The sequence below is a fragment of the Bos javanicus genome, chromosome 22 (genome assembly GCF_032452875.1).
Source record: "Bos javanicus breed banteng chromosome 22, ARS-OSU_banteng_1.0, whole genome shotgun sequence".
Classification (NCBI taxonomy): Eukaryota; Metazoa; Chordata; class Mammalia; order Artiodactyla; family Bovidae; genus Bos; species Bos javanicus.
Window position 1 is genome coordinate 52,547,510 of NC_083889.1, and position 23,969 is coordinate 52,571,478.

General features: G+C 40.0%; 1 protein-coding gene and 1 long non-coding RNA gene across 4 annotated transcripts in view; one reads left to right on the forward strand and one right to left on the reverse strand.

Annotated features, from left to right (window-relative positions):
* SETD2 (SET domain containing 2, histone lysine methyltransferase) overlaps window positions 1-23,725 on the forward strand; it is an 82,999-nt gene extending 59,274 nt beyond the window's left edge. For 2 of the 3 annotated variants that reach the window (XR_009732550.1, XR_009732551.1), the window contains exons 14-15: window positions 6,501-6,549; window positions 7,739-7,852. Coding sequence is in view for 1 of the 3 variants with exons in the window: in XM_061396975.1 (XP_061252959.1) it covers window positions 6,501-6,549; window positions 7,739-7,922; window positions 9,617-10,286; window positions 11,592-11,726; window positions 12,784-12,923; window positions 15,749-15,860; window positions 20,672-20,752; window positions 22,453-22,554; window positions 22,899-23,060 (1,635 nt within the window). In the remaining 2 variants the exon portion in view is untranslated. Of the gene's footprint in view, window positions 1-6,500; window positions 6,550-7,738; window positions 7,923-9,616; window positions 10,287-11,591; window positions 11,727-12,783; window positions 12,924-15,748; window positions 15,861-20,671; window positions 20,753-22,452; window positions 22,555-22,898 lie in introns of those variants that run through there. The other variant, XM_061396975.1, reaches the window with a different exon arrangement.
* LOC133235453 (uncharacterized) lies at window positions 79-15,750 on the reverse strand. Its single transcript, XR_009732556.1, has 2 exons — window positions 14,954-15,750; window positions 79-12,702 (listed from the first exon to the last, which is right to left on the reverse strand). It is a non-coding gene; the product is annotated as an uncharacterized LOC133235453 (long non-coding RNA).
* Window positions 23,726-23,969: the final 244 nt, after the last annotated feature.

The following is a 23,969-nucleotide window of genomic DNA, read 5'->3' on the forward strand; positions in this document are numbered from 1 at the left end:
GCTTGGAATTTTGGTTCCTAACTAATTTTACATGTGAAGTCTACTGTGCAACATTTCAAAATGAATGATGTGCCCTGATTTTCTATAAATTTCAAAATCCTTAGTAAAGATTATTCTGTATCCATAAGGATCAATATTAGTTATCCTTTTCATTAAAATTCAGAATTGCCCCCGAAGAGCACTATTTTGGATACCACTGTGTTGAATTTTTGTAATAAATATCTGACTTGATAAAAGACAAGCACGGTTTAAAACTTATTAGTAGTCTGGGTTTTTTTATTATCAGATAATTTATCTAAGTTATGGGCTGGCTCAATCTGCCACACTGCTGTTTTTTGTAAATGAAGTTTTAGGGAGAGCAAAGCCAAATTCATTTATTTACATACTGTCTGTGGCTGCTTTTGCACTGCACTGGTAGGGTTAAGTAGTTAGTTGCACCAGACTGGATGGCCAACAGAGCCTAAAATATTTACTGTGTTGTTCTTCACAGAAAAAGTTTGCCAACACCTGATCTGAGTGACACAGAATCTGGCTGCTCTAAACATTCCGATTTTGAATGAAGTCATTTTGACAGTTTATTCTTTTACGTGAGCTCTTAATTCTGTTTCCCTAAAGACTTAATGATCATGTTTCCATAGCCTGTGAAGTTACTTTTTTTAAAAAAAGCCTTGACTCTGTTTAGGATAAGTTACTTTGAGTGATTTGGATGTAGGACTTATCTGAAGAAGATTATATACGGTATGGAATCTCTGGGCTAGAAGATACCTGTAATGAATGTTGTTTTTCCCTGAGGACCGTGATCAAGTTAGTCAGAAACTTAAGAAGTTTTTCAAGTACAGATAAGTTGGTATAATCCAGTTTATATATAACCATAATGAGACTATATAAATTTTCCTTAATGTTCTTTTAATTCTGATGTAATTTCAGATTTATAGGAAAACTGAAGGAATACTATTCTTTATGTATTCTTCATGTAATACACATTCCAGTGACAAATGTAGTTAAAAACAGTAAAACATTCCTCTAAACCTTTCATTCAGATTCCCCAATGTTAGCATTTTACCAAATTTACCTCATTATTTTCTCTTTTTTTTTTAACTTTTAAAGAGTAAGTTAACAGATCTGACGCCCACTGTGCCTAGATGTTTTTAAATGTTTATTTCCCAAATACAAGGATATTCTTCTGTATAACTTCAGTGTTACAAAATCAGCAAATTGCGGTGGCACAGTACTATTAATCTTTTAAAAAGGCCTCATTCACATTTTGCCAGTTGTGCACATGCTGTTCTCTATAGAAAAAAAAAGTTGTGATTCAGAATGTAACCTGAGATCAAGTATTACATTTTTATCTCTTTAGTATCCTTTAATCTGAAATAGTTCCTCAATCTTTGTCTTTTACAATTTTCACATTTTTGAATACTTTAAAATTTTTCTAGAATACCCCTCAATTTGGTTTTGTCTGGAGTTGTGCTTGGTTCATTTATCTCATTACTGGCATTGTCAACTTTGATCGCTTGGTTATGGTGGTGTCTCCTAGGTTTCTATTTTCTCCTGTATAAAAAAAAGTGTCATATAGGAGCACCTTTAGAAATTACAAATACTTTGTTTTTTGTGAAATTTATCCGCCCATTGATTTGGCCTGAATCTTGTGCAACTATGATTTTTAACAAATGGTGATTTTCTAATCCAGCCTTCCTTTTTCTGTATTTCTGTACAGTGGTAGCAGATTTACCAGGTTTCTGAAATTGCTTGCTTAGATGCCTGTTTCTCCTCACAGGACCATGAGATCTTCAATGGCAGAGACTGTTCTTTAATCTTAATAAGAGTTACTTTTATCATGGTGTCTTTGTAATAATAGTTGTAATAATGTTACCACTTAAGAATAGTGAATGATACTCTATGCCCCTCCAGTCTGTGCTACATTCAGTCTCCAGAGTTATCCTTTTGGAAATATACCTGCATTCATGTCAAAGTTGTACTGAAAACTTTTAAATGGTTCCTTATTACATTGTTAAAGTTAAGTCCATTTTTCTTAACAAGGCTTGCATACTATGGCATAATCTGGTCCTTATTTATTTATACATTCGCACTGCAAGCGTTTCTGATCTTCCAGTGGGATGATACTACTAATGTTCCATGCACATACACACACACACTCTCTGACTCATTTCTGAGAAGACTTTTATTTAGATGTCTCTTCTCACTTAAGTTTCCTCCTTTGCCCTGAAAGTCATTCCTTTTCCTCGAAGATAGAGTATTATGCCTTTCCTTTATGCTCTCATAACATCCTTTCCAGTCACAGCAGATAACCATTTCGTAATTGCACATTGTGCGGAGGCAGGGACTGGGTCTGCCGTGGCCACTCGAGTCTGCCCAGAGCACTGAGAGAGTGTAGTGTGTAGTTTGGCACTTCAGAAATATTTGAATGATGAAGGTCCTTTTTCCGTGGTACCACACTGCTGCTTGAATCCATAGTATGTATATTTTATTTGATGGGTGGTCAGAAACTAGAATGAGTGTCATGTAATCTTTACAGCCCTATAAAGTAAGTGGTGGTGTTTTTATCAACTATAAAATGGAAAGAAACATGCCTATGAAGTTGTAATTTAACTTTAAGCAACGTAGTAGAAAATTAATTCAGGGGGTACTCTTTCTGCCCCCTTCTGATGCCTATGTCAGAAGCTTTCTCTATCTCCTTTATACTTTAATAAAACTTAAAAAAAAAAAAATTAATTCAGGTCTTCTGATTTAAATCCTACATTCTTTCCACTCCTTTTTCTGATCCAAAAATAGTGATTGCTATAGCCTTCCTGGACAACCCATGTTATGTACCTTTGCTGAATACTTTTCAGACTTCCTTCAATCCCAAAGTGTTAGTCACTCAGTTGTGCCCAACTCCTTGCGACCCCATGGACTCCTCTGTCCATGGAATTCTTCAGGCAGGAATACTGGAGTGGGTAGCCATTCCTTTCTCAGGGGATCTTCCTGACCCAGGGATTGAACCCAAGTCTCCTGCATTGCAGGTGGATTCTTTACCATCTGAGCCACCAGGGAAGCCGTTCTTAAATCATAGAAATGACCATTTTAGTGTTTTGTTCAAGTATCTTTTCTCCCTTAATGCTGCAAAGATCAAACTATGATCCATGATTGAATTTAAAGGAATTTTTCTTCCCTTTCCCTTTCTTTTTTCTCTCCCCTTTTCTCCCTCCCTTTAAAAATGTGCAAAGCCATTCTTAGCTGGGGTTGAAGGGATACTTAAAGAACCAGGCTGCAGGTCAGACCTTGGGGTGAAGTTAGTAAAAATAATACTGAAGAAGTTGGAAAAGAAATACACAAGGATACTAGTATACAAGAAGCATTTTCAGAGAAAATAATGAAAAGATTATTTTATTGTTTCATTTCATTATTTCACATAATGAAAAGATTCTCATGTACATCTTGGGTAAGTGTGTTGCATCATGTTATCAGTTAATTGTTTGGAAAAAGTATAACAAAAACGTCACCAATTGACTCATCTTTTCGGGGGAAGAGTTGTTGAAGTTTTCTCTCAACATAATTTCGGAATTACAAATAAATGTTAGTGAGCTGGTTAATTTGCAGATACAGAATCTCTGGATAAAGAGGATAGATAGAATTATGAAATATGTGGCTTTTTGTGTCTGAGTGCTCTTACCTAGCATAGTGTTTTCAGACTTTATCCACATTGTAGCATGTATCAGTAGTTAATTCCATTTTATGGCTGAATAATACTCCATTGTATGGATGCAGTTTTCTACCTATCTTAAAATGAGCCAGAATGAGATTGAGGGGAGAAGGCAGCGATAAACCCAGATGCAGACTTGCTAAGTCATAATCTTTTTGTTGCCTATTTGATTTGTTGTTCAGTTGCTCAGTTGTGTCCAGCTCTTTATGACCCCATGGACTGCAGCACTCCAGACTTCCCTGTCCTTCACCATCTCCTGGAGTTTGCTCAAACTCATGTCCATTGAGTTGGTGATGCCATCCAACTGTTTCATCCTCTGCCGTTCCCTTCTCCTGCCTTCAGTCTTGCCCAGCTTCATTTGATGTTCTTTGCCTTTTTAATCAGAAGTATTTTATATTTCTTTAATCCTGAAAAAAATCACCTTGATTATTTCTCAAAATAGTTCCTTCTCTCCTAGAATTCCTTTTACCTGGAGTTGGCACTTTAACTTCTAGCCTCCATATCTCATAACTTTGCTTTCACATTTTCTTTTTTTGTGCCCTTCCATCAGTAAAAATGGCACCTGGCTCAGAGTCTTTCTCTTTTTTATTCTTAGTCTTGCCATCATTTAGGAAGAAAGATTTGTTTGATGCATACTACACAATTCTGTCTGTACTTGCTAACAGGGAAAAATAGTCTTAGTTGTTAAAAAAAAAAAAAATCTGTTATTACAGAATATATAATCTGATATCTATATAATAAAAGGTAAAATTTAATTATACTCTCATTGTAAAGTATTTTGTTCTCAAAGTCTTGTTTAGCTAAAGAACAGTCTCATCAGTGCTAAATTTTTATACTTTCCAGAAAAAGTAATCTTACAAAGTTTTGTAATTTTGTTTTAATCCTTTTTCTACAGTCTATTCTGTGAGTTCATTTGAAATGTGTTTAAAAAAAAAAAAAAAGAATGTGCTGGAGTGCTTTGCCAATAAATTTCCCATGTGTACTTTTTGAAACTATTGGAAGAAAATGACCTATCGGTAGTAGGTAACTTAGTCAAGGAAGAGGGATAGGTTGGAATGTGGTCTTCTCTAGGCAGATGCAGCCCAAGAGGAGGAAGAGCCTAGATGGCACTGAACTGAGGATATAAACATAGTTCTTTTGTCAGATTCTCCCTTATGAGGAAGAAATGAGTGAGGCCTGTTAAGAGAAGCCAGTAGTTCAGTGGTTGTTAATCTTCTCTGGACTTCAGAATCATCTGGGGAGCTTCTAAAAAATACAGATGCCTGGGACTCATTCCCAGAATTTTAGGTTCAGTTTGTTTGGGATAGTACATCTATAAGTTTCCTGGAGTGATCTAATCATGCTGCCAGAGTTGAGAATCGCAGCTCTAGTGGAAATCCTACCTAGGAAAGGCTAGGTGGATGGTGGATTTTTACTACATTTGTGCATAAATCCACAAAACGGCACTCCTTTCCAGAATATGCCACTTCGTCATATGGACAGATGTACTCTGGAGTCAAAGCAAAAGTGCTCTGAAAGCATCAGTTGCTAAACTTTTTAAGTAAGTTTTCCCATTTGTAAAATGGAGATAACAAACTATGAGAGTTGTTTTGAAACTCAAATAAGATTATGTGTTTGAAATGCTTGGCATGACACCTGGCACACAGGATAAGTGCACATTCAATAATGTCATCATCTTTATATTAGATAATTTGTCAGCATGCATGGAGTATTATTAAAGGGTTCTCTTAAAAATCTATATTCTTATAGATTGCCATGTATGTGTATAGTCCACTTTGGCATTTTTAATGGCAGCTGAATATTATATCTTGACCTTTCTTCAGTTGTGTGATATATGGGTTATTTCCATTTTCCTCAGATGTTGTTAGAACCAAAAATCATGTAGAAAGATTTTCCTTGGAGTACAGTTCCTTAAAAAAATGGGATTACCAGGTCACCTTGTATGTGGTCAGTATTTCAAAAAGACTCTATAGCAAGGGTTTTATATGATGTACTGTTGAGAATGTGTGGGTGTGCTGTTGCCCACTCAACCAGGTGACTGGATAAGGAAGAATGTGTCTAAGAGCTGCTTGATGGACTTAAAACAGAGAGAGATTTTCAGGAAACAGGTTCATTTCTAGGCTCTAGGTTCATACAGCAAGAAAAGTTACCTCAAGACTTAGTTTATATTTCTCAAGAAGAATCTTGATAGAATATTAGATGGTATTTGAAGAGCCACAATGATCCAAAACTTTTCTTTTTAAAAATAACAGCAGGAGTGTAAGAGTAAATTACATTTAGCCATTAGCTACATTGATTCTGTATTTGTAGGAAAATATACTGAAAAGCAGGAATTATCTTTACACATGTAATTTTTCTGAGATGTGAAGCTGTTATTCCTAACCTTTTCTTTCTATAAGTAGTGATGGCAAGTGAGATGTTCCAATTGTTCATATGAATACTCTCAGTAGAAAGAAACTATAGATGACTTCATTTTATATGCAGACAGTTTATGGAAATTAAGATTTTTCAGGAGGTGTATTTCTGCCAGAAATAATGCCCTAGTTACTTAATCTGCTCCTTGGCTAATGAGGTCATGCAAGCCTGGTAGATGTTTAAAAATAAATATGTATTTGTGTTATATATTTTTTAAGGGACCAGGATCTATTCTTATTTAAAGCCAAATATAAGTAAATTTTTGAAGAATAATTAAATACCAGACTATTCCTCCCCATTTCTTTTTTGCCAGTGTGAAATCAAAGCAATTATCGCTTCCACTCATCACTAATAACCCTTCTTTTGGTTTGTGTTTTTGCAGGAGGTATATCGAATTCCGAAGAAAAGTCAAACTGAAAAGGAGAGCACGAGTAGGTATTCAGAGATATTTTGTGCATGAAAAAGGTGAAGTGAAAGTGTTAGTCGCTCAGTCATGTCTGACTTTGCAACCCCAAGGACTGTAGCCTGCCAGGCTCCTCTGTGCATGGAATTTTCCAGGCAAGAGTACTGGAGTGGTTTGCCATTCCCTTCTCCAGGGATCTTCCTGACCCAGGGACTGAACCCGGGTCTCCTGCATTGAAGGCCGATTCTTTACCATCAGAACCACAAGGGAAGCCCATTGATTTCCTGTGTTACCCCTCAGTGTCAAGCAATTAAAAAGCTTAGAGCTGTTAACATTCAGAAGAATTGTGAAATACTTTGGGAAATATGTAGTCTAGCTTTTTCCTCATTTTAAAATATGAGGAAATCAGCTTCTATATGTAAGATGATTTCTTTGCTTCACATATTCAAAGGTACAGAGTCAAAATATATACTACTGCTATGATTCCTTTTCTTATTTTACACATATATAGTGAAGAAATAGCCACATTTTAAGGAAATTAACACAAGGGAAAGGAACCTAGATTTGAAGGAGGAAATAGTCATTGGGCAGATCAAAGTGAAAGCAGATACTAATGCTTCTGAGTAGTACTTTAGGGCAGGTTTTGGAGCAGTGGCAGTGGAAGAGGGTGAGAACCATTCTAGAGACTGAGTGAAGAAGGTTAGCTTCCATCTTTGAGGAGCAAGCTGGCATTTGTTTTTTTGAGATGTAGCTCTTTGGCTTTGATAACTTTCTTAGTTACTGCCAATTTTTTTTTTTTTTAGTAAGAGACTTTTCTATTGAGGTGGTCATGCTTTAGCCTACCAGGCTGTTCTACAAATTGTAAATATGCGGCATTATAAGGGCAGTGGAAGGCTTTTGCATTTTGAATCGAAAAGCCTTATTAAAGGTATCAGGAACATCGTGCATGTATGTGTTCCACAGAACTTATTAGAAATGATGAAAGCTTGAACTGAGACTTTGGTGGAAAAAGGTAGAAAAGGGCATTCTTGGAAGAGTCTTTTAGGGAGTAAAGCACACAAGCATACAAGACCTTGTGTTTCATCCAACTTCAGGACTGGGTATGTGAAGGAGAGTCCATTGATCCATTTGTTGGATAGAAATTTTATTATACAGTTATACACTATCATGTGGAGAAAAGTCTTCAAGTAAATTTTTTTAAAACCCTTTTCCCTTAGTAACCGAACGAGGAAGGGATGCTGTAGGCTTCAGAGATCAAACAGTTGCCCCAAAGACTCCTAACAGGTCGAGAGAGAGAGACCCAGACAAACAAACTCAAATTAAAGAGAAAAGGAAACGAAGGGGCTCCCTCTCACCACCTTCTTCTGCCTATGAGCGGGGAACCAAAAGGCCAGATGACAGGTAAGTGGCTTCTGTGAGTTATTCTCTGTCTCGAGCAAGTCATTTTTTGAGAGCCCAAGCAACACACTTCTGATTGGGGGCAACATGGGCTTTTATAATAAAAGTATTCATGGATATTGAGATAGTGTCTTTTGACAGTAATAATATTGTAAAGACTAATAGATTTTTGTTACTTGAATGGCTTCGACTTCATAACATTTAAGTGCTATTTGAGGAGCCAAAGATTTGTTCTTTAAAGGGTTGTATCGGTTGATGGGAGATAACCTTTCAAAGATAATAGTAATTCTTCTAAACAAAAGTCAGAACTTTTGTTTCTAGTGACTCTTGTGCCATACTTGTTCAAAATGTTTGATCCCTGTGGCAGAGGCTGTCTTTGTCCTGCTGGTAGAAAAACAGGCCCCATGATCACCTCCTGGGAACTAGAAAACATTTGTTCACAAGTTCTTTTTAAATTAAATATACTTAAAAAAAAATTGAGATGCAGTAGTTATGTAATGGAGTTGTCAATTTTTTTATTATGTGTTCATTAAATTTTGTCTTTTTAAGTTCTAGGGGTTCTTTTTCTATATTCTAAATATTCTGCAAGTATATTTCCCTAGTTTATGACTTATGTTTTGATTCTTTCTGTGTATTTAAATATTCAGGATGTATTAATTATGATGTTATTGAATATATCATAGTATTGTATGTTTCTTTTATAGTCAACGTTTACAATATTTTAAGAAATTCTTCCCTACTTTTAAGGTGATTCTGTGTGTGTGTACTTTTTTTTAAAAATGAGATTTAAGTTCTTAATCCATTGGGAATTAATTTTTGTATATATTTTACTGTAGGGACCTGGTCTCATTTTTTTCTAAGTGAATACCCAGTTGCCCCATTATCATTTACTTCTGAAAGTTCCTCTTTTTCCCAATGATCTGCAGTACCGCCTCTCTCCCAACAGGTCTTCACATATGGGAGGATCTGTGACGAGGCTCCTATGCCTGTCTTATATTTAAGTCTTGATAGCAAGTAGGACAGATCCTTACTTGATCTTCTGGGATGTTCCTGTCTTTTTCTCACATTTATTCTTCCTTAGAATCTGCTTTGAGTATTTGCATATTCTCTGTCTCGTTAGGTATTCTTTAATATTTTTGTAAAGTTTTTTGTTAATGTTTTTAATTGTTTATAGTTTTCTTTAGGAAAACTTAAAAAATACACATCTTTTGGTGTATTTATTTCTGAGAAACATACCTTTTGTTACATATTCAGTTTGGTTTTAGTGTTCAGATATGCAGTTGACCATTGCATATGTTGATCGTATGTTTGTTAAGCATATGAAATTCTTACTAATTTAAATAGTGTAGATTTTTTTTGCCCATTATGCCCCACCCTCTCCTTTTCTGTCCTTGTCAACAGTCTGTCATACGAATTTGTTTTGGTTTTCCTTTCTAATTCTTACGCCTTGTTCGTGTTACTGTGCTAGTAATACCTTCAATGCAAATCATAGAATGAAAGCATTTTTTATCTTGGTAATTGATTTCTACTCATATTTATCATGGGGTGTTTTTTTTTGTATGATATTTAGCCAGTGCCAAATTGGAGTTGGTGTGGTTATTGGTTTAGCGTTGAGTGACATAACATTTACTAGTGCTTTGGTTATGTCTCTGATTTAGGGAAATACTTCTTGTGGTGCTTTATTGTTTTCTTTCTAGATATGATACACCAACTTCTAAAAAGAAAGTACGAATTAAAGATCGAAATAAACTTTCTACAGAGGAGCGTCGGAAGTTGTTTGAGCAAGAGGTCGCTCAGCGGGAGGCTCAGAAACAACAGCAGCAGATGCAGAACCTGGGAATGACGTCTCCACTGCCCTATGACTCTCTTGGCTACAATGCCCCTCATCACCCCTTTGCCGGCTACCCACCAGGTTATCCCATGCAGGCCTATGTGGATCCCAGCAATCCGAATGCTGGAAAGGTGCTCCTCCCCACACCCAGCATGGACCCTGTGTGTTCTCCTGCTGCTTATGATCACTCTCAGCCCTTGGTGGGACATTCTACAGAACCCCTTGCTGCCCCTCCACCTGTGCCAGTGGTGCCACATGTGGCAGCCCCTGTGGAAGTTTCCAGTTCACAGTATGTGGCCCAGAGTGACGGTGTGGTACACCAAGACTCCAATGTCACTGTCTTGCCAGTGCCAGCCCCAGGCCCAGTCCAAGGACAGAATTACAGTGTTTGGGATTCAAACCAACAATCCGTGAGCGTACAGCAGCAGTACTCTCCTGCACAGTCTCAAGCAACCATATATTACCAAGGACAGGCTTGTCCAACTGTCTATGGTGTGACATCACCCTATTCACAGACAACTCCACCAATTGTGCAGGTAACTAATTTTGGAAACCCTCTTTTCTGTAAATCTGGTGAAGGTGGGTGTCCTGCCTTTGAGCACTTTTAGGCTGCTAATTTTGAATATACTAATTATCTGTTTTGTCACAAGTATTTAACAGCTTAAGACAATAAGTAATTATCTCATAGTTTCTGTGGGTCAGGAATTCAGAAGCACTTTTGCTGGATGGTTCTGGCTCAGAGTCTTTGATAGAATTACAGTCAAGCTGTTAAGCAGGGCCATAGTGATCTGAAGGCTCGACAGAGGATGGAACATTTACTTTCAAGCTCACTCACATGTTGTTAGCTGCTCTTGGTTCCTTACTCCACCCTAAATAGGACTGCTGACAGTATTCCAGCTGGTTTCCCCCAGAGGGATTGGGGGAGGGAAGGTGACTATTTTTGTGGTTTTTAATCAAGTCTTAAAAAATCTTTTGTAAAACCAACACATTTTAAGCTTTTCTAAAAAAGAAGACTGTTTTAAGGCATCATCTTCATCACATTCCTGTGTCCCTCCCATCATTCCTCATCACCCCTTAAAGGTGAATTGTTGTGATGGCAGAGACTCCCTGACATGTTTCCTGTAGACATACTTAGTATTGAAGTCAAATAAGTAATTTTTACTTGTTAGTTTTTTTTGTGTATGATGAAGCTGTACCAAAATTTTGCTCAGAAGACTATGACAAAGTATCCTGCTTTTTTTATTTCCCTTTTTAAAGTGTCCTGCTTTGATTATGAAAACCTAAACTGTATTAACTGCCTTCATTTTTTATGATCTCTTTTACCACGTTTATATATTTTAAGTATTTTGAATTTGGACGCTTTTTATCATGTTTTTCTGTGTAACATGATTCTTAGCCATTTTTCCAAATTACTCTGTATTTTTTGTATGTGTTTTGATGACTATATAATACATTTGCTTGTAAGGTTATTGTTTATCCGTTTTCCTGGAGTAGTTGTTTAAATTGAAAGTTCTTTTTCAGAATTATAAATATCACTGCACTGGACGTTCTTACGCTTAGTTTTGTATGTGTGGTTTTCCTTTCGTGTTTGGCTTAGAATTAATGTTACAGTGCTAAATACAGCTGGTAAGAGAATGGGCATTATTGGGTTTTGGCTGTCAATTTTCTTAGCTTTTTACAAAAGATTGTTTTACAAATTTGTAGTAAAATACTCACATTGAAACTTTAAAAAAGTTAATGGATGTTTCTTCCAGTCAACATCTATGTCAACTTGAAGTCAGATACAGCTTTATTAGAGCTAGAAATGTATGAATTGTGAATTTCTTAATTTTATCTTTTAGAGTTATGCCCAGCCAAGTCTTCAGTACATCCAGGGACAACAGATTTTCACAGCTCACCCACAAGGAGTGGTGGTACAGCCAACCGCAGCCGTGACTACAATAGTTGCACCAGGGCAGCCCCAGCCCTTACAGCCAGTAAGAAATATTTTAGTTGATAAAACTGTCATCAGTAACACCTGTTGGCTTAGGGCCCCATTCTTATGACCTCATTTAACTTTAATTACCTATTTAAGGGCCCTGTCTCCAGATACAGTCACATTGGGGGTTGGGGCTTCATACGAATTTGAGAGAGGCAGAATTCAGTTTATAACAGTGATTATAAAGTTTTTGGGCTTCCGGGTGGCCCAGCGGTGAAGAAATCCTCCTGCAGTGCAGAAGATGCAGGAGACACCACAGGTTCGATCCCTGGGTTGGGAAGATCCCCTGGAGGAGGGCTTGGCCACTTGATCTAGTATTCTTGCCTTGGAGAATCCCATGGACAGAGGAGCCTGAAGTTTTTCTGTTTTTTCATAATGTAGCATTAAATTTTTAAAAGCTATTTGTTTAGAAAATAATTTTTAAACTGGAGGAAAAAAAACCACCAACCTGGTCACCCATTTCTATATTTTTAAAATGTAAATATGAGATTTCAAACATAGAAAATAAATAATGGATAAATGTTAACATTCTATCACATGTGTTTATGTCCTAAGTCCATTCAGCTAATCAGTACCCTGGAGTTGGTTATATGCCATTTAGCATTGGTTTTTTTTAAGATCAAAAAATATTGTTCTAATGAGCTGCTGAATATTTTTAAATATGATGCATTGGATAGTGAACTTGGAGCCTGCTCTAAATTTTCTGATAGATTACTAAAAGCTCTTCATGTGAACCATCTCTGATCATTCCCCAGCTTGTACCCTTCTGTCTTTTTTTTTTAAGAATACATGTAATGTTTTTATTGAAACATACTGCTTAAGGTAACTACTTTTGTCCTTTTCAGCCAAATTAAAAGAAATGTCACCGGGACTTCCCTGGCAGTCCAGCAGTTAAGGCCCCGTGTTCCCAGTGCAGGGGGTGCAGATTTGATCCCTGGTTAGGGAACTAAGATCCTACAAGCCATGTGGTGTAGCTGAAAAGTGAAAGGAAAAAAAAAAAAAAAGGAATGTCACTGATCAACTGATCAAGACCTTTTATGTGTCTTTCTTTTTAGCCTGAAATGGTTGTGACAAATAATCTCCTGGATTTACCACCCCCATCTCCTCCCAAACCAAAAACCATTGTCTTACCTCCCAACTGGAAGACAGCCCGAGACCCAGAAGGAAAGATTTACTACTACCATGTGGTCACCAGGTAAGAAAAGCTGCTGGCACCCCCACGTTGGCTTTCAGTTGGTCAAAGAAGCTGCCTCCACGAGGGGGGTTTTATGTTTATAGACTCGTCACTAGCTGTTAACTGTGCTTGAGGGCTGCTGGCTTTCCAGAAACACATCATAAATGTTGGAACATATGTTAGACTTCTGTCCTTTTTTGTTAACATTCTGGTGTTTTTAATATGCAAGACTCTTGAAGAAAATTAAGGAATCTTTTTAAAAAATGGTAGTAACTTCATCTAGCGTAGTAGATTTCTCGGGTCACGGGCAGACCTTTTCTGTAAAAAGCCTGAGAATAAGTATTTTAGGCTTTACATGCCTAACAGTCTTTGTCACAACTATTCAATTCTTCTGTTGTTGCGTAAGCAGCCATAGACAGTACATAAATGAATGGGCGTGTCTTTGTTCTGAGTAAACTTAATATGGTTCGTGAGTCATAGTTTGACCCCTGCTGTATATAAAAAAACCTGATTTATCTTATTCTTAGAATTTAAAAATATATTTTAGGCAGATAGCTTTATGTGAATATATATGTGTTCTGTATACATTGGTATATAATGTAAGTTGTTGGGGTGTGTGTTTTGTCATCTGCTTTATTTACCAGTCTATTTATAGAACTTCCCTTATCCATTAATATAAAACTACAGTATTTTTAATACTTGCTTATGTGTTGTAGGGGTCAGTTGACTATGCCCAGCCCATGGGCTACTTGTTTTGGCAGATAAAGTTATTTGGAACACACCCATTTATTTAGGAATTATCTACAGCTGCTCTCATCCTCCAGTCACGGTAGACTAGTTGTGAAAGAGATCATTTGGTCCACAAGGTCACAGATCCTTTATAGAAGTTCCCCTAACCCCTGCTCTTCTGTCTGACTATACCAAATTTTATTTAACCTATTCCGATGGATGGATTTTTACTATTTTATATATAGCTCTAAAGCTAGACATTCTTACAGACGCTAATAATTACTGCCTTCTTCAGGCAGGTTCTTAGAGGCAAAATATTTGGTCAAAAGTGATATACATTTTAAATTAACATGTATTGTCAGCTTATCATTTAAAGAAAAAAAATCATACTAGTTTTGCCTCCCACATAATGTATATACAAAGATGCCTTTTTTTTCATGTAGGTTTTTTAACTCATGTAAGAAAGTAGATAAGAAATCTTACTTTCATTTTCAGTTCTTTTATTTTTGAGATGGAAAGTCTTCATTAGATTATTGACCATTTTTATCTTTTGTGAATTGCTTTTTTGGGGCATCTACAATTTTCTGTTAGCATCGTTAGATCTCTTAATCCAAGAATATTGCAAGTTCTTGTTGGTAACGTCTTGTGACAGAAGGAAATGAAAAATTTCATACACTCAAGTATTTTCCCTTTCTACTTAGGTCTTCATTACTTCTGTAAAAATATCTTTATAAAACAAGCTCTTGTTATACTGCTGACTGAAAGTGTTGTGACTTTAAAAATCAGTGCCTGCAAATTTTATCAGGACTTTGTTTTTTTCCCAATACCAAAGCAAACTTTACCACTTTTTTCCAGGAAAAAAAGAATTGTATTTCTTATTTATGTCTGCACTTTTCTAGCTTTTCTTCAGCTAGCACCTAAGAGCATAATACCTCCCTCTCTGTTTAATTCCCATAATAAAACCCACAACTCCATGTGGTTCTTTGATTACAATAGAAATCTTGAGCCCTTTTTTTTTAAATTAATTCTGTCGGATAGAGATACTTTCATAATCATCTACAGAACTGATTTACATCAAATGCTTTTAATGTTGCTGACTAAAAATTGCTGTGGGAGAAAAGCACAAGACTGTAACGACAGGATAGACCTGTCAGGCATGTTGCTAGCTTCTTGGAGGCTTTTGACATTTTAAGTGATTCCCCTTAACAGCATTTCTTGTGACAACTGACTTCTGACTCCTGAATATGAGTTTCCTTAATTCTACTTGTTACTTTACAGATCTAGGTTTTTTAACAAAAACAAAGCCACTTTTGCCTGCTTACCTTCAAAACAACCATAAACATGCAGTGAGGTAATTTCCTGGCAATCCAGTAGTTAGGACTCTAGCCCAGGATCCCAGGGTTCAATCCCTGGTTGGAGAACTAAGATCCCTGCAAGCTTTGCAGTGCAGCCAAAAGAAAAAAGAAAACAACATGCAAAGAGTTAACATGGTTGAACTCTTTCTTTTTCTTTTTTTTTTTTTGTAGTCAGTTGAGACTATTTTTAGCAGAAGGCACAAGTTTTTAACCTGTTCATCACATCTTTTCCATTTTGTCAATCATCAAACCAGAGGAGCAAAACTATTATTAATAATACAAACAAGAAGACTCCTAAAGCAGGAAAGAGTTTTCTCACATGAATCAAGGATTGTGAAGAGGGTGTTGTGATTCATTTTCTTTTCCTCCACGTACATGCTAGGTACAGTTATGATTGATCTCTTCACCTGCAAAAGGGTGGCGTAGGCAGGCGCCTACTGCATGTACTTTCCTTAGCCTTTGTTGAATCCTATTTGTAGGACATTAAGAGCCAGATGAGAGCCAGACAGAATATTTGGTTTTACTGTTGTCTTTGATACTTAGTAAACGTTGCCACAACGTTGGCTATAGAAATACAGTGGCCTAAACAACATGTCTCTGGGATAGAGTTATTGCTGTTGGGAAGAATGTCCCTCTCATGGAGCTGACCTACTCTGTGTTTCATTGCATGTTATATTTTTATGAGTATATGAGCAGAGATACCTATGCCAGAGTCCTCTGTTTTCTGGCCATGACAGCATAGCTGTTCTTACCTTCTTCTAGGCAGACTCAGTGGGATCCTCCTACTTGGGAAAGCCCAGGAGATGATGCCAGCCTTGAGCATGAAGCTGAGATGGACTTGGGAACCCCAACATATGATGAAAATCCCATGAAGGTGAGTGTGGCTTACTTGTTTCCTGGTCATTTGGGAGTCTTTGTCTTGTCATTTTTTAGTACCATTAGCCACGTTATCTTGGAATTCTGTTTTCCTTATTGTCCTGGAGAATTAGGCATGTGAAACATTCTCGGAGGTGGTAGGGGATCCACACAGGGCAGAGTAGGTATGGTAGAACAAAACATAAAACCCTTAATTTCTTTCTATTGCTCCCATTTCGTCATAGTCCCGCTCTGGAGATAAATACTGTTAGCTTTTTAATGCAGGGGTTCTCAACTAGGAGCAGTTTTGCTCCTCAGGAGACTTTTGATAATATTTAGAGACAGTTGTACTTGCTACAGCTGAGGGGATGCTCCAAGCTTCCAGTTGAATTAGGATTAGAGGTCATGTAAAATCAGTGTGACTCTCAGCAACTGAATTAACAACTTTATCCTTTTTCACTTGGAACAGGACTCATTGTCTCCAAGGAGGTGGTGTCTTGAATGAAATCAAAGATAATATATTTGTGTTCTAAGATTTGAATAGTATTTAATTTTGAAAATAAGAGGCACTTAACTAGTTAGGTCCAGAGAAGGAAATGGCAACCCACTCCAGTATTCTTGCCTAGAAAATCCTGTGGCCAGAGGAGCCTGGTGGGCTGCTGTCCATGAGGTTGCACAGAGTCGGACACAAATGAAGTGACTTAGCAGCAGCAGCAGCAACTAGTTAGGTCAGTGGAGAAACATGAGAGAGAAAAGTAGGGAAGGAATTGGAGTGAGAGAGAATTAAAGTGGAAACAAATCCATAGCTCATTTTATTTTTATTCACTTTGAGGGATATGTTTTTCTTTGTTCAGTGTTATAGTTAGCATTCCTTTAGTCTGAAGAATTTCCTGTAATATTTCGAGTATTTCAGGTCTAGTGGTGATGAGTTCTCTTGTTTCTGTTTGTCTGAAAAGGTCCTTATCGTAACTCTTATTTTCTTGGTAGATTTTATTTTTCAGAGTAGTTTTAGGTTGCTATCAGCGTTGAACTGAGAGTATAGAGTTTCCATACATCTCCCGTCACCACACATGCACAGCGTCCTCCACTGTAACAGCCTGCCAGGGTGTGGTGCGTTTATCGCAATCGAATCTACATTGGTACATCGTTATTACTCAGTCTGCAGTCTGCCTCCGGGTTCTTGGTACTTCCGTGGGTTGGACAAGCGTGTAGAGGCGTGTGTCCCCTGTTAGAGTGCACTGCGTGGTCTCACTGTGTTGAAAGTCCTCTGTGCTCCCCTCTTCATCGTGTCCTCCCTCCCCATCCCCCGTCCCCATCCACCACAACCTCTGAGCTTTTTACTGTTCTCCAGTTTTGCCTTTTATAAGATGTCATATATTTGGACTCTGTAGCCTTTTCAGATTCACTTCATTCACTTAGCAGTATACATTTAAGGTTCTCCGATGCTTTTTCATGGCTTGGTAGCCTGTTTCTTTTTCGCATTGACTAATATCCCTTTATATTAGATGTGCCACATTTTATTTGTCCATTCACCAATTGATGGACATCTGGGTTGTTTTCACTCTTTGACTGTTATGAATAATGGTATATGAACAGTGGTGTACAAGTCTTTGGACATGCATTTTCATTTCTCTTGGGTAGATACCTAGGAGTGGAATTGCTAGGTCGATTAGACAATGTTAATATGTGCGTATGAGTTCTTAAGCAGCTGCCCAGCTGTTTTCTCGAGTTGCTACGTCACTGTGCATCTGCCAGTAGTGCGTGAAGTTTCCGTGGGAGAGTTCTCATAGAGGCAGGTGCCTGTGCGCTCAGTCGTATCCGACTGCGACCCCGTGGACTGCGGCCCGCCAGGCTCCTCTGTCCATGGGATTCCCCAGGCAAGAATACTGGAGTGGGTTGCCATTTCCTTCTCCAAGAGGATCTTCCTGACCCAGGGATCAAACCCGCATGTCCTGCACAAGCCTTAGTCTCTGTCATGGGGACCTGATCTGACTGTATGATAACCAGGAACTTATTTGGATCTCACCTTCCTCACCGGTGTCCTGCTGTTTTCACCCAGCATCTCAGAAGGATGCCTGTGGGGCATGTGTTTATTCTGTTCTTTTTTTTTCCCCCCATCTTTAGGGTCTTCATTTCGATTTTAAAGCCCTTGGAAGTGAAGACCATAATATTGTAAATTTTCATTAATTCATGAGGTATTACACATAGAAGGAAAAATAAATCTGAGTACTAGTCTTCATGAAGTTCAGTCTAAGAAAATAGCCACATCTATAAACTTGAAATACAATGGGATAATTGCTGTAGTTGAAGAATGTACAGAATGCTATAGGAATACAGTGGTTAATGGTCTTAAGAAAATGCACCAGTGATATGTCATAGAAAACATGAGTTGACCTATAGCTAAGCTGAGCAGGAAAGAGAATTCTGGGCAAATAAAGTAGTTTTTGCAAAGTATAAAGTCAGTACAAGACAGAGCATATAGAGAGAGAAAGAGAACAATACAAATAATTGATTATGGTGAGAGTTTGGGTACATATTGGGTAGTGAGCCAGACAAAAATATGGAAAAGTATATCAGATGTTAATGGTCTAAGATCTTGGTGTCCTCCCAGTGTGATTATTGTATGATTAAAAGCCATGGATACTTTTAAAGCAGTGAGTCCGGCAGTCAAGTGTGTCCCCTGAGTGAAACAGGCCCATTTGAAAAAATGAGGTTGGCAGCAGTGGAACCCAGATTGAGGAGTATTGTAATAGTTTAGGCAAAGTGAGGAACTCAGAATGGAGATGTTGAAGATTCATGCAAAGGCATCTGAGAGGCATCACTTGGGGCTAAGGACACAAGTGGATATGAAAAAGGCCAGGAACAGCCCCTGTTTGTTGAAAGTGCTGTGGAAACAATTTGTTCCTGTATCCCCACTTCCTGCCCTCCTCCCCCAACCCCTCTTTTTGGTATATAGTGCCTGGTCTAGAACCGAAGTTCTTTTGCTCTTTTTGTTATCAAAGGTGGCAGGAACTTCAAAACAATATATTGAGTTTTGTATTGTTTTCAAGGATGTTTCTTTCTTAACCTTTGAATCGGCATGTACAGGTTGGTGTGTTGCAGAATTTAGGTTGAATCACATGCAGTGTTTCTGATAGCTCAACTTCTTCTGGACCAGGCTCCTAGACAGAGCTCAGGACATTGTGCTCAGTAATTGGTTTTAAAGCCCTGCAGCCTCACCAAGTCAGAGATTAAATTAGAAATGCACTGGAATTATTTTGCTTTCTGAACACATACCCCATTCAGAGGGAAGCAGGACGTGCCTGTTTACACAGTGCCCTCACTGAGAGCCTGGCCTCCTCTATAGGACCCAGAGCCTTGAGGTAGTTGTTATACCTTGAGGGGTTTTCTGTACTTACTGCTGTTGCTACTCATTTCCGAGATCCACAAGAGAATAGCTTAGGGTGTGATGAAATTATCTTGGCTTACTCAGGGTGTAGTTGATCCCTTGCTACGTGAGGTCTTATTGTGGAGCACACCTATACTCTCTACTGCTAGAAAAAAATAACCACAAAATCTCAAAGCAAAACATTTGAAAATTTGCGTTTTGTTTCCTGAAACCAGAGGTTGAATCTGTGTGTTCTTTCTACCCTGCCCTCCCTTTCCTGGTCCCACAGCCACAGAAAGTAGAAAAGGGGAAAATATGCAAAGCATTTATAACAAGTCAGAGAAAGCTGATTTACAGAAGCCAGGGGGTGTGCCACCTTTCTCTGGAGCCAGTCCAGAGCAGAAGGGGTTGAACTGTCCCTTCATCACCAGTACCTTCATACTGAAAAAGAGGAATCAGAACTGGTGATAGGCTGGGACTAGAAAAAACTGTGCTGTAAGCAGCCAGCTAAACCCTGAAGTACCTGTAATGCCAACTGCAGCTCCTGCATCCACCTGAAGCGAGTGGTATTCGAAGGGGGACGCTCATAATCTTTTCCATGGACAAGTACGCTTCTAGGAAGGGGCTGATGACTGGCAGTGATCTAAAATGTGGGAAAATGGCCTTGCCCAGCGGAGGCTCTGAATGCCAGGGCTGCCAGCCCCTTCCCTCTCTGCAGTGCCTGATTGGGGTGGGGGGTGGGGGGCAGGGACTGGCAGCTTCCCCGCTCGCAGTGCTGGAGGGAAGTATTCCTAAGTGTGTCATCATTTCAGCATCTTGAGACTGAGGATCTTCTGTCTTTGAATCTAGTCATCTGGTCAGTGACTTGGATAACTCTCATCTCCTCCCCTTCCCACCCCTAGTACCTTGATACCTCTTCAGTCTTTCCATTCCTGGACTGAGGCTACCAACCTTGAAGGAGCCTCTCCTGCATGCTGAGACTGTCTCCTACAGTCTAGGAGACTAGGATGCGGAGCATGGTATTTGGACCACGATCGGGTGGGCAGCGCATTCTGCCTTTGTCCCAGAGTCCTGGGATGTCAAGAGATGGGAGAGGTGGAGCTGGTGAGCCTGGGGCTAACTTCGCAATGTGGGGTGCTGCATCTCACAACAGGGACCTGAGTGGTCCAAGTCACACAGCACACTCCCTTGCAGAGGTGACCCGGAAACAAAGGGTTACCAGCTATACCCAAGATCTACTTTCTCTTAGGATAGAGAATTAGAACTTGCTTTATAGAAATGAGGCTGGAGCCAGATGGCTGGATTTAGACATGAAGTGAGAGTGGTAACAACAGCTCGGCTGACTCCAGGTTGTGTCCCGTTAGGATCCTATAAATAATACCAAGAGTTGGGTATCCCATCTGGGGACATCACTGACCTGACCTCTCATCCTTGCACCGTGGTGTTTTCTTTACCATTTCTAGACCTCAAAAAAGCCTAAGACAGCAGAAGCAGACACCTCCAGTGAGCTGGCTAAGAAAAGCAAAGAAGTATTCAGAAAAGAGGTAAGGTTGGCTGGGATGTGGGTACTAAGCTTGGAAAACTTAAACTTGAGCCCCATTCCTTCTTGTCCAAAGTAGGCACAGCTGTTTGCAGTACTGGGTGGCCCTGCCTTTGGGTGTTCCCTTGCTTCTGTGACTGGACTGTGTAGTTGTTGTTTGGTGACACGTGGGTATGGTCCTTCGCAGCTGGATAATAAGCGCTTTCATGTCCATTGTATCATTTTACCCCCACAACAGCACTCAAGGTAGAAGCACCAGAATTGTCATTTCTCTTCTGCTTGTGGAGGAGCTCTTGAGGTTCAGAGAATACAGGCTCTAGACAGAAGACTTGAACTTGGGCCTTCTGGCTCAGAGTCCCGATCCCCATGATGGCTCTTTTGGTGGTGATGGAGAAAAAGCAGCTCCTCTATATGCTGTTAGAAGTATATGTTTCCAGTTCTCAGAACACTAACCTTTCCTGCCTCGGGGCATCCAGATTCTAAACTCTAGTCTTCATTCATTGAAGGGGCTCATAGTCCATTGGAGGAAGCAGACCTGCAAAGAAGTGATGGGGCTCGGAGGTCACTACTCAGGGTGTGAGGAAGGGCTCTTGAGTCAGAGGTCGGGATTGACCGGATATGCAATGCAGGCAGAAGGCGGCATCCCTTTCCTGGACTCTGGGGGCTGTGGCTCAGGGTGTGGCGGGGGTGGGGGAAGATGAAGCTGAACAGTATTGTGCTGCTTCATACTGAACTACAGGGAACCACTGCATGATTTTAAGCTGGGAATAGTGAAATCCCCTGTTGTACTCAGGGAAACAGATTGAAGGGAAAGTATGGAAGCAGAAGACCACAGAAAAACTGTTGATCAAAAGCCTTCCTCAAGGATAAACCTTAGTGTTTCACTGTCACCGTGTAAAATGATCGGCAGGCGTTTCAGCTCAGCCAGCTAGCAGCTGTTTATTTAGTGCCAACCTGGTGACACAGCCTTGTCGTTTGAGTGTCTGACAGCTCACTTTCAGGAATGGGTAGACCCTGTTCATGGTGCTCCTTGATGAAGTGACTCACCGCCTCGCTCCCTTTGTCCTCGGGAGTCAAATTTGTGGCTTAGTGCCCCAGATGCTTCTAGAGGTCCTGCGCCTAGATCACTCTTGAGAGCTACGGGCTAGGACAGACACTAGAGACAGCTCAGGAGGACTTGGGAAGTTGTGTAGTGACCGGGGTCTTATCCCAGATCGTCTCCAACCAGTTGCTCTAACATGCGACCATCCATCTGCTTTACACTGATGTGTATAAATCCCATGAAGTGCAACACTTACAGAATCTAAGCAGTCTTCAGTAACAAAACACCTGCATTCCTGGGGTTACTGAGCCTCCTGGCAGCACAGAAAGGCCCTTTCTGCCCTGCCTGCAGGAGCCAGAGAATTTAGCTACAGTCTCTTTATGAGAAGGACAGGAGACTTCTTAGCTGAAACCTGGGGCTACCATGAGGTTCAGCGTGGAGTCCTGCTTTTCTGTCCCTCCATTGCCCAGCCCATCCGAGGGAGCCCTGTCTCTCTTGGGGCTACCCCGATCCTTATCTCTTGTCCCGCTGGCATACTAGACTCCTTCTACCCACACCAGCCAGCCCGAGTAAGGGAAAGGGAAGGACGGGCTGGCTCTGCTTGCTGCCTTTCTGCATTTCCTCAGTACAACGTTCTTGCCTTCTTTTCCCCCTGCCTGCAGATGTCCCAGTTTATCGTCCAGTGCCTGAACCCTTACCGGAAACCTGACTGCAAAGTGGGAAGAATTACCACAACCGAAGACTTCAAACACCTAGCTCGCAAGGTATTCTCCCCTGCTTGTGGTCTGACAACGTTCTCGGCACACTAGACCTTCTAAAAAGGTCCCTTTCATCATAAAAGGGTTTCCTTGCCACATGCCCAGGCTGGAGACCCAGGAACATAAGGGGAAGATTTGGGAAGGGAGGCGACCCTCCTGGAGGGTAGTGGTTCTCTAACAGCTGAGCTTCCTGTTTCTGATGACCTCAGCACCAGCCTGCCCCAACCTCCCTGCGTCTAATTCACCTCCTAGTTTCACTGAGAAGGGTCCTGGGGCAGAAGACTGCCTTCCCCCTTGAATCATTTCCACTCTGATTGGTGGCCTGTGGTCTCTTTCTGTGTCCTGGACAGCTGACTCATGGCGTTATGAATAAGGAGCTGAAGTACTGTAAGAACCCCGAGGACCTGGAGTGCAATGAGAATGTGAAACACAAAACCAAGGAGTACATTAAGAAGTACATGCAGAAGTTTGGGGCTGTTTACAAACCCAAAGAGGACACTGAGTTAGAGTGACCTACGGGGCCAGGGTGGGAGGCCCGGCAAGCTGGTAGGAGAGACTGTGGGGAGAAGACATCCTGTGGGCCCTTTCCCCACCCCACCGTCAGGGCTGTGTGCTGCTGGTGACGCAACACCCTGGGGACTTCAAACCTGCGGATTAAACTGAAAGCCACAATACTGAGCTCCATCTACAACACGTGGTCCCTGGTTGTGAGCTGTTGGTAGAGGCCATCAGAGGCCAGGGGTTAGGCCCTTGAGACCTTCCTTCTGAGACCTGCTCAGCCTGACCCCACTCCAACCTGGGTCTCCTCCTTGGCGGTGCTGTCAGCGCACAGGCTTATGCGCATCCCCACCCACAATCCCCGACCCTGACCATCTGTATTATATTTTAATGTATATGTGAATATATTGAAAATAATTTGTTTGTTTTTTTCCTGGGTTTTGTTTTTTGTTTTGCTTTTAAGCCTCTATGTGCTAGGATCACAGAAGACTTTGTAAGGATGGTTTAAGTTCTCCTGCAAGGTTTAATTTGTTATCATGTAAATACTCCAAAGCAGGCTGCCTTGTGGTTTCGGCCAGCCTTGTGCTATGTTGATAAGATTGATTTACTGCTTAAAATCACTTTACTTTATCCAATTTTTACTGAACTTTTTATGTAAAAAATAAAATCAATTAAAGAACTTGGCGTGTTTGTCTATAGTGTTGTGCTGAGAGAGAAAGGAGATGGTGGCCCTAAGTGTGTGAAGTCCAAGGTTAATCCTTGAGATTGGAGTTTATCCCAGGCCTTCCCCACAGGTCCTAGGCATCTTACCACTGCATTTCCGAGCAAAGGAAGTAGACCTGCCCCCTCTCTGGTGCTGGGCCTCTGCACTTAGGCTAACAGGCCACTCAAGAGAAGGCACTTGTCTTTGCCTTTGTACCTGT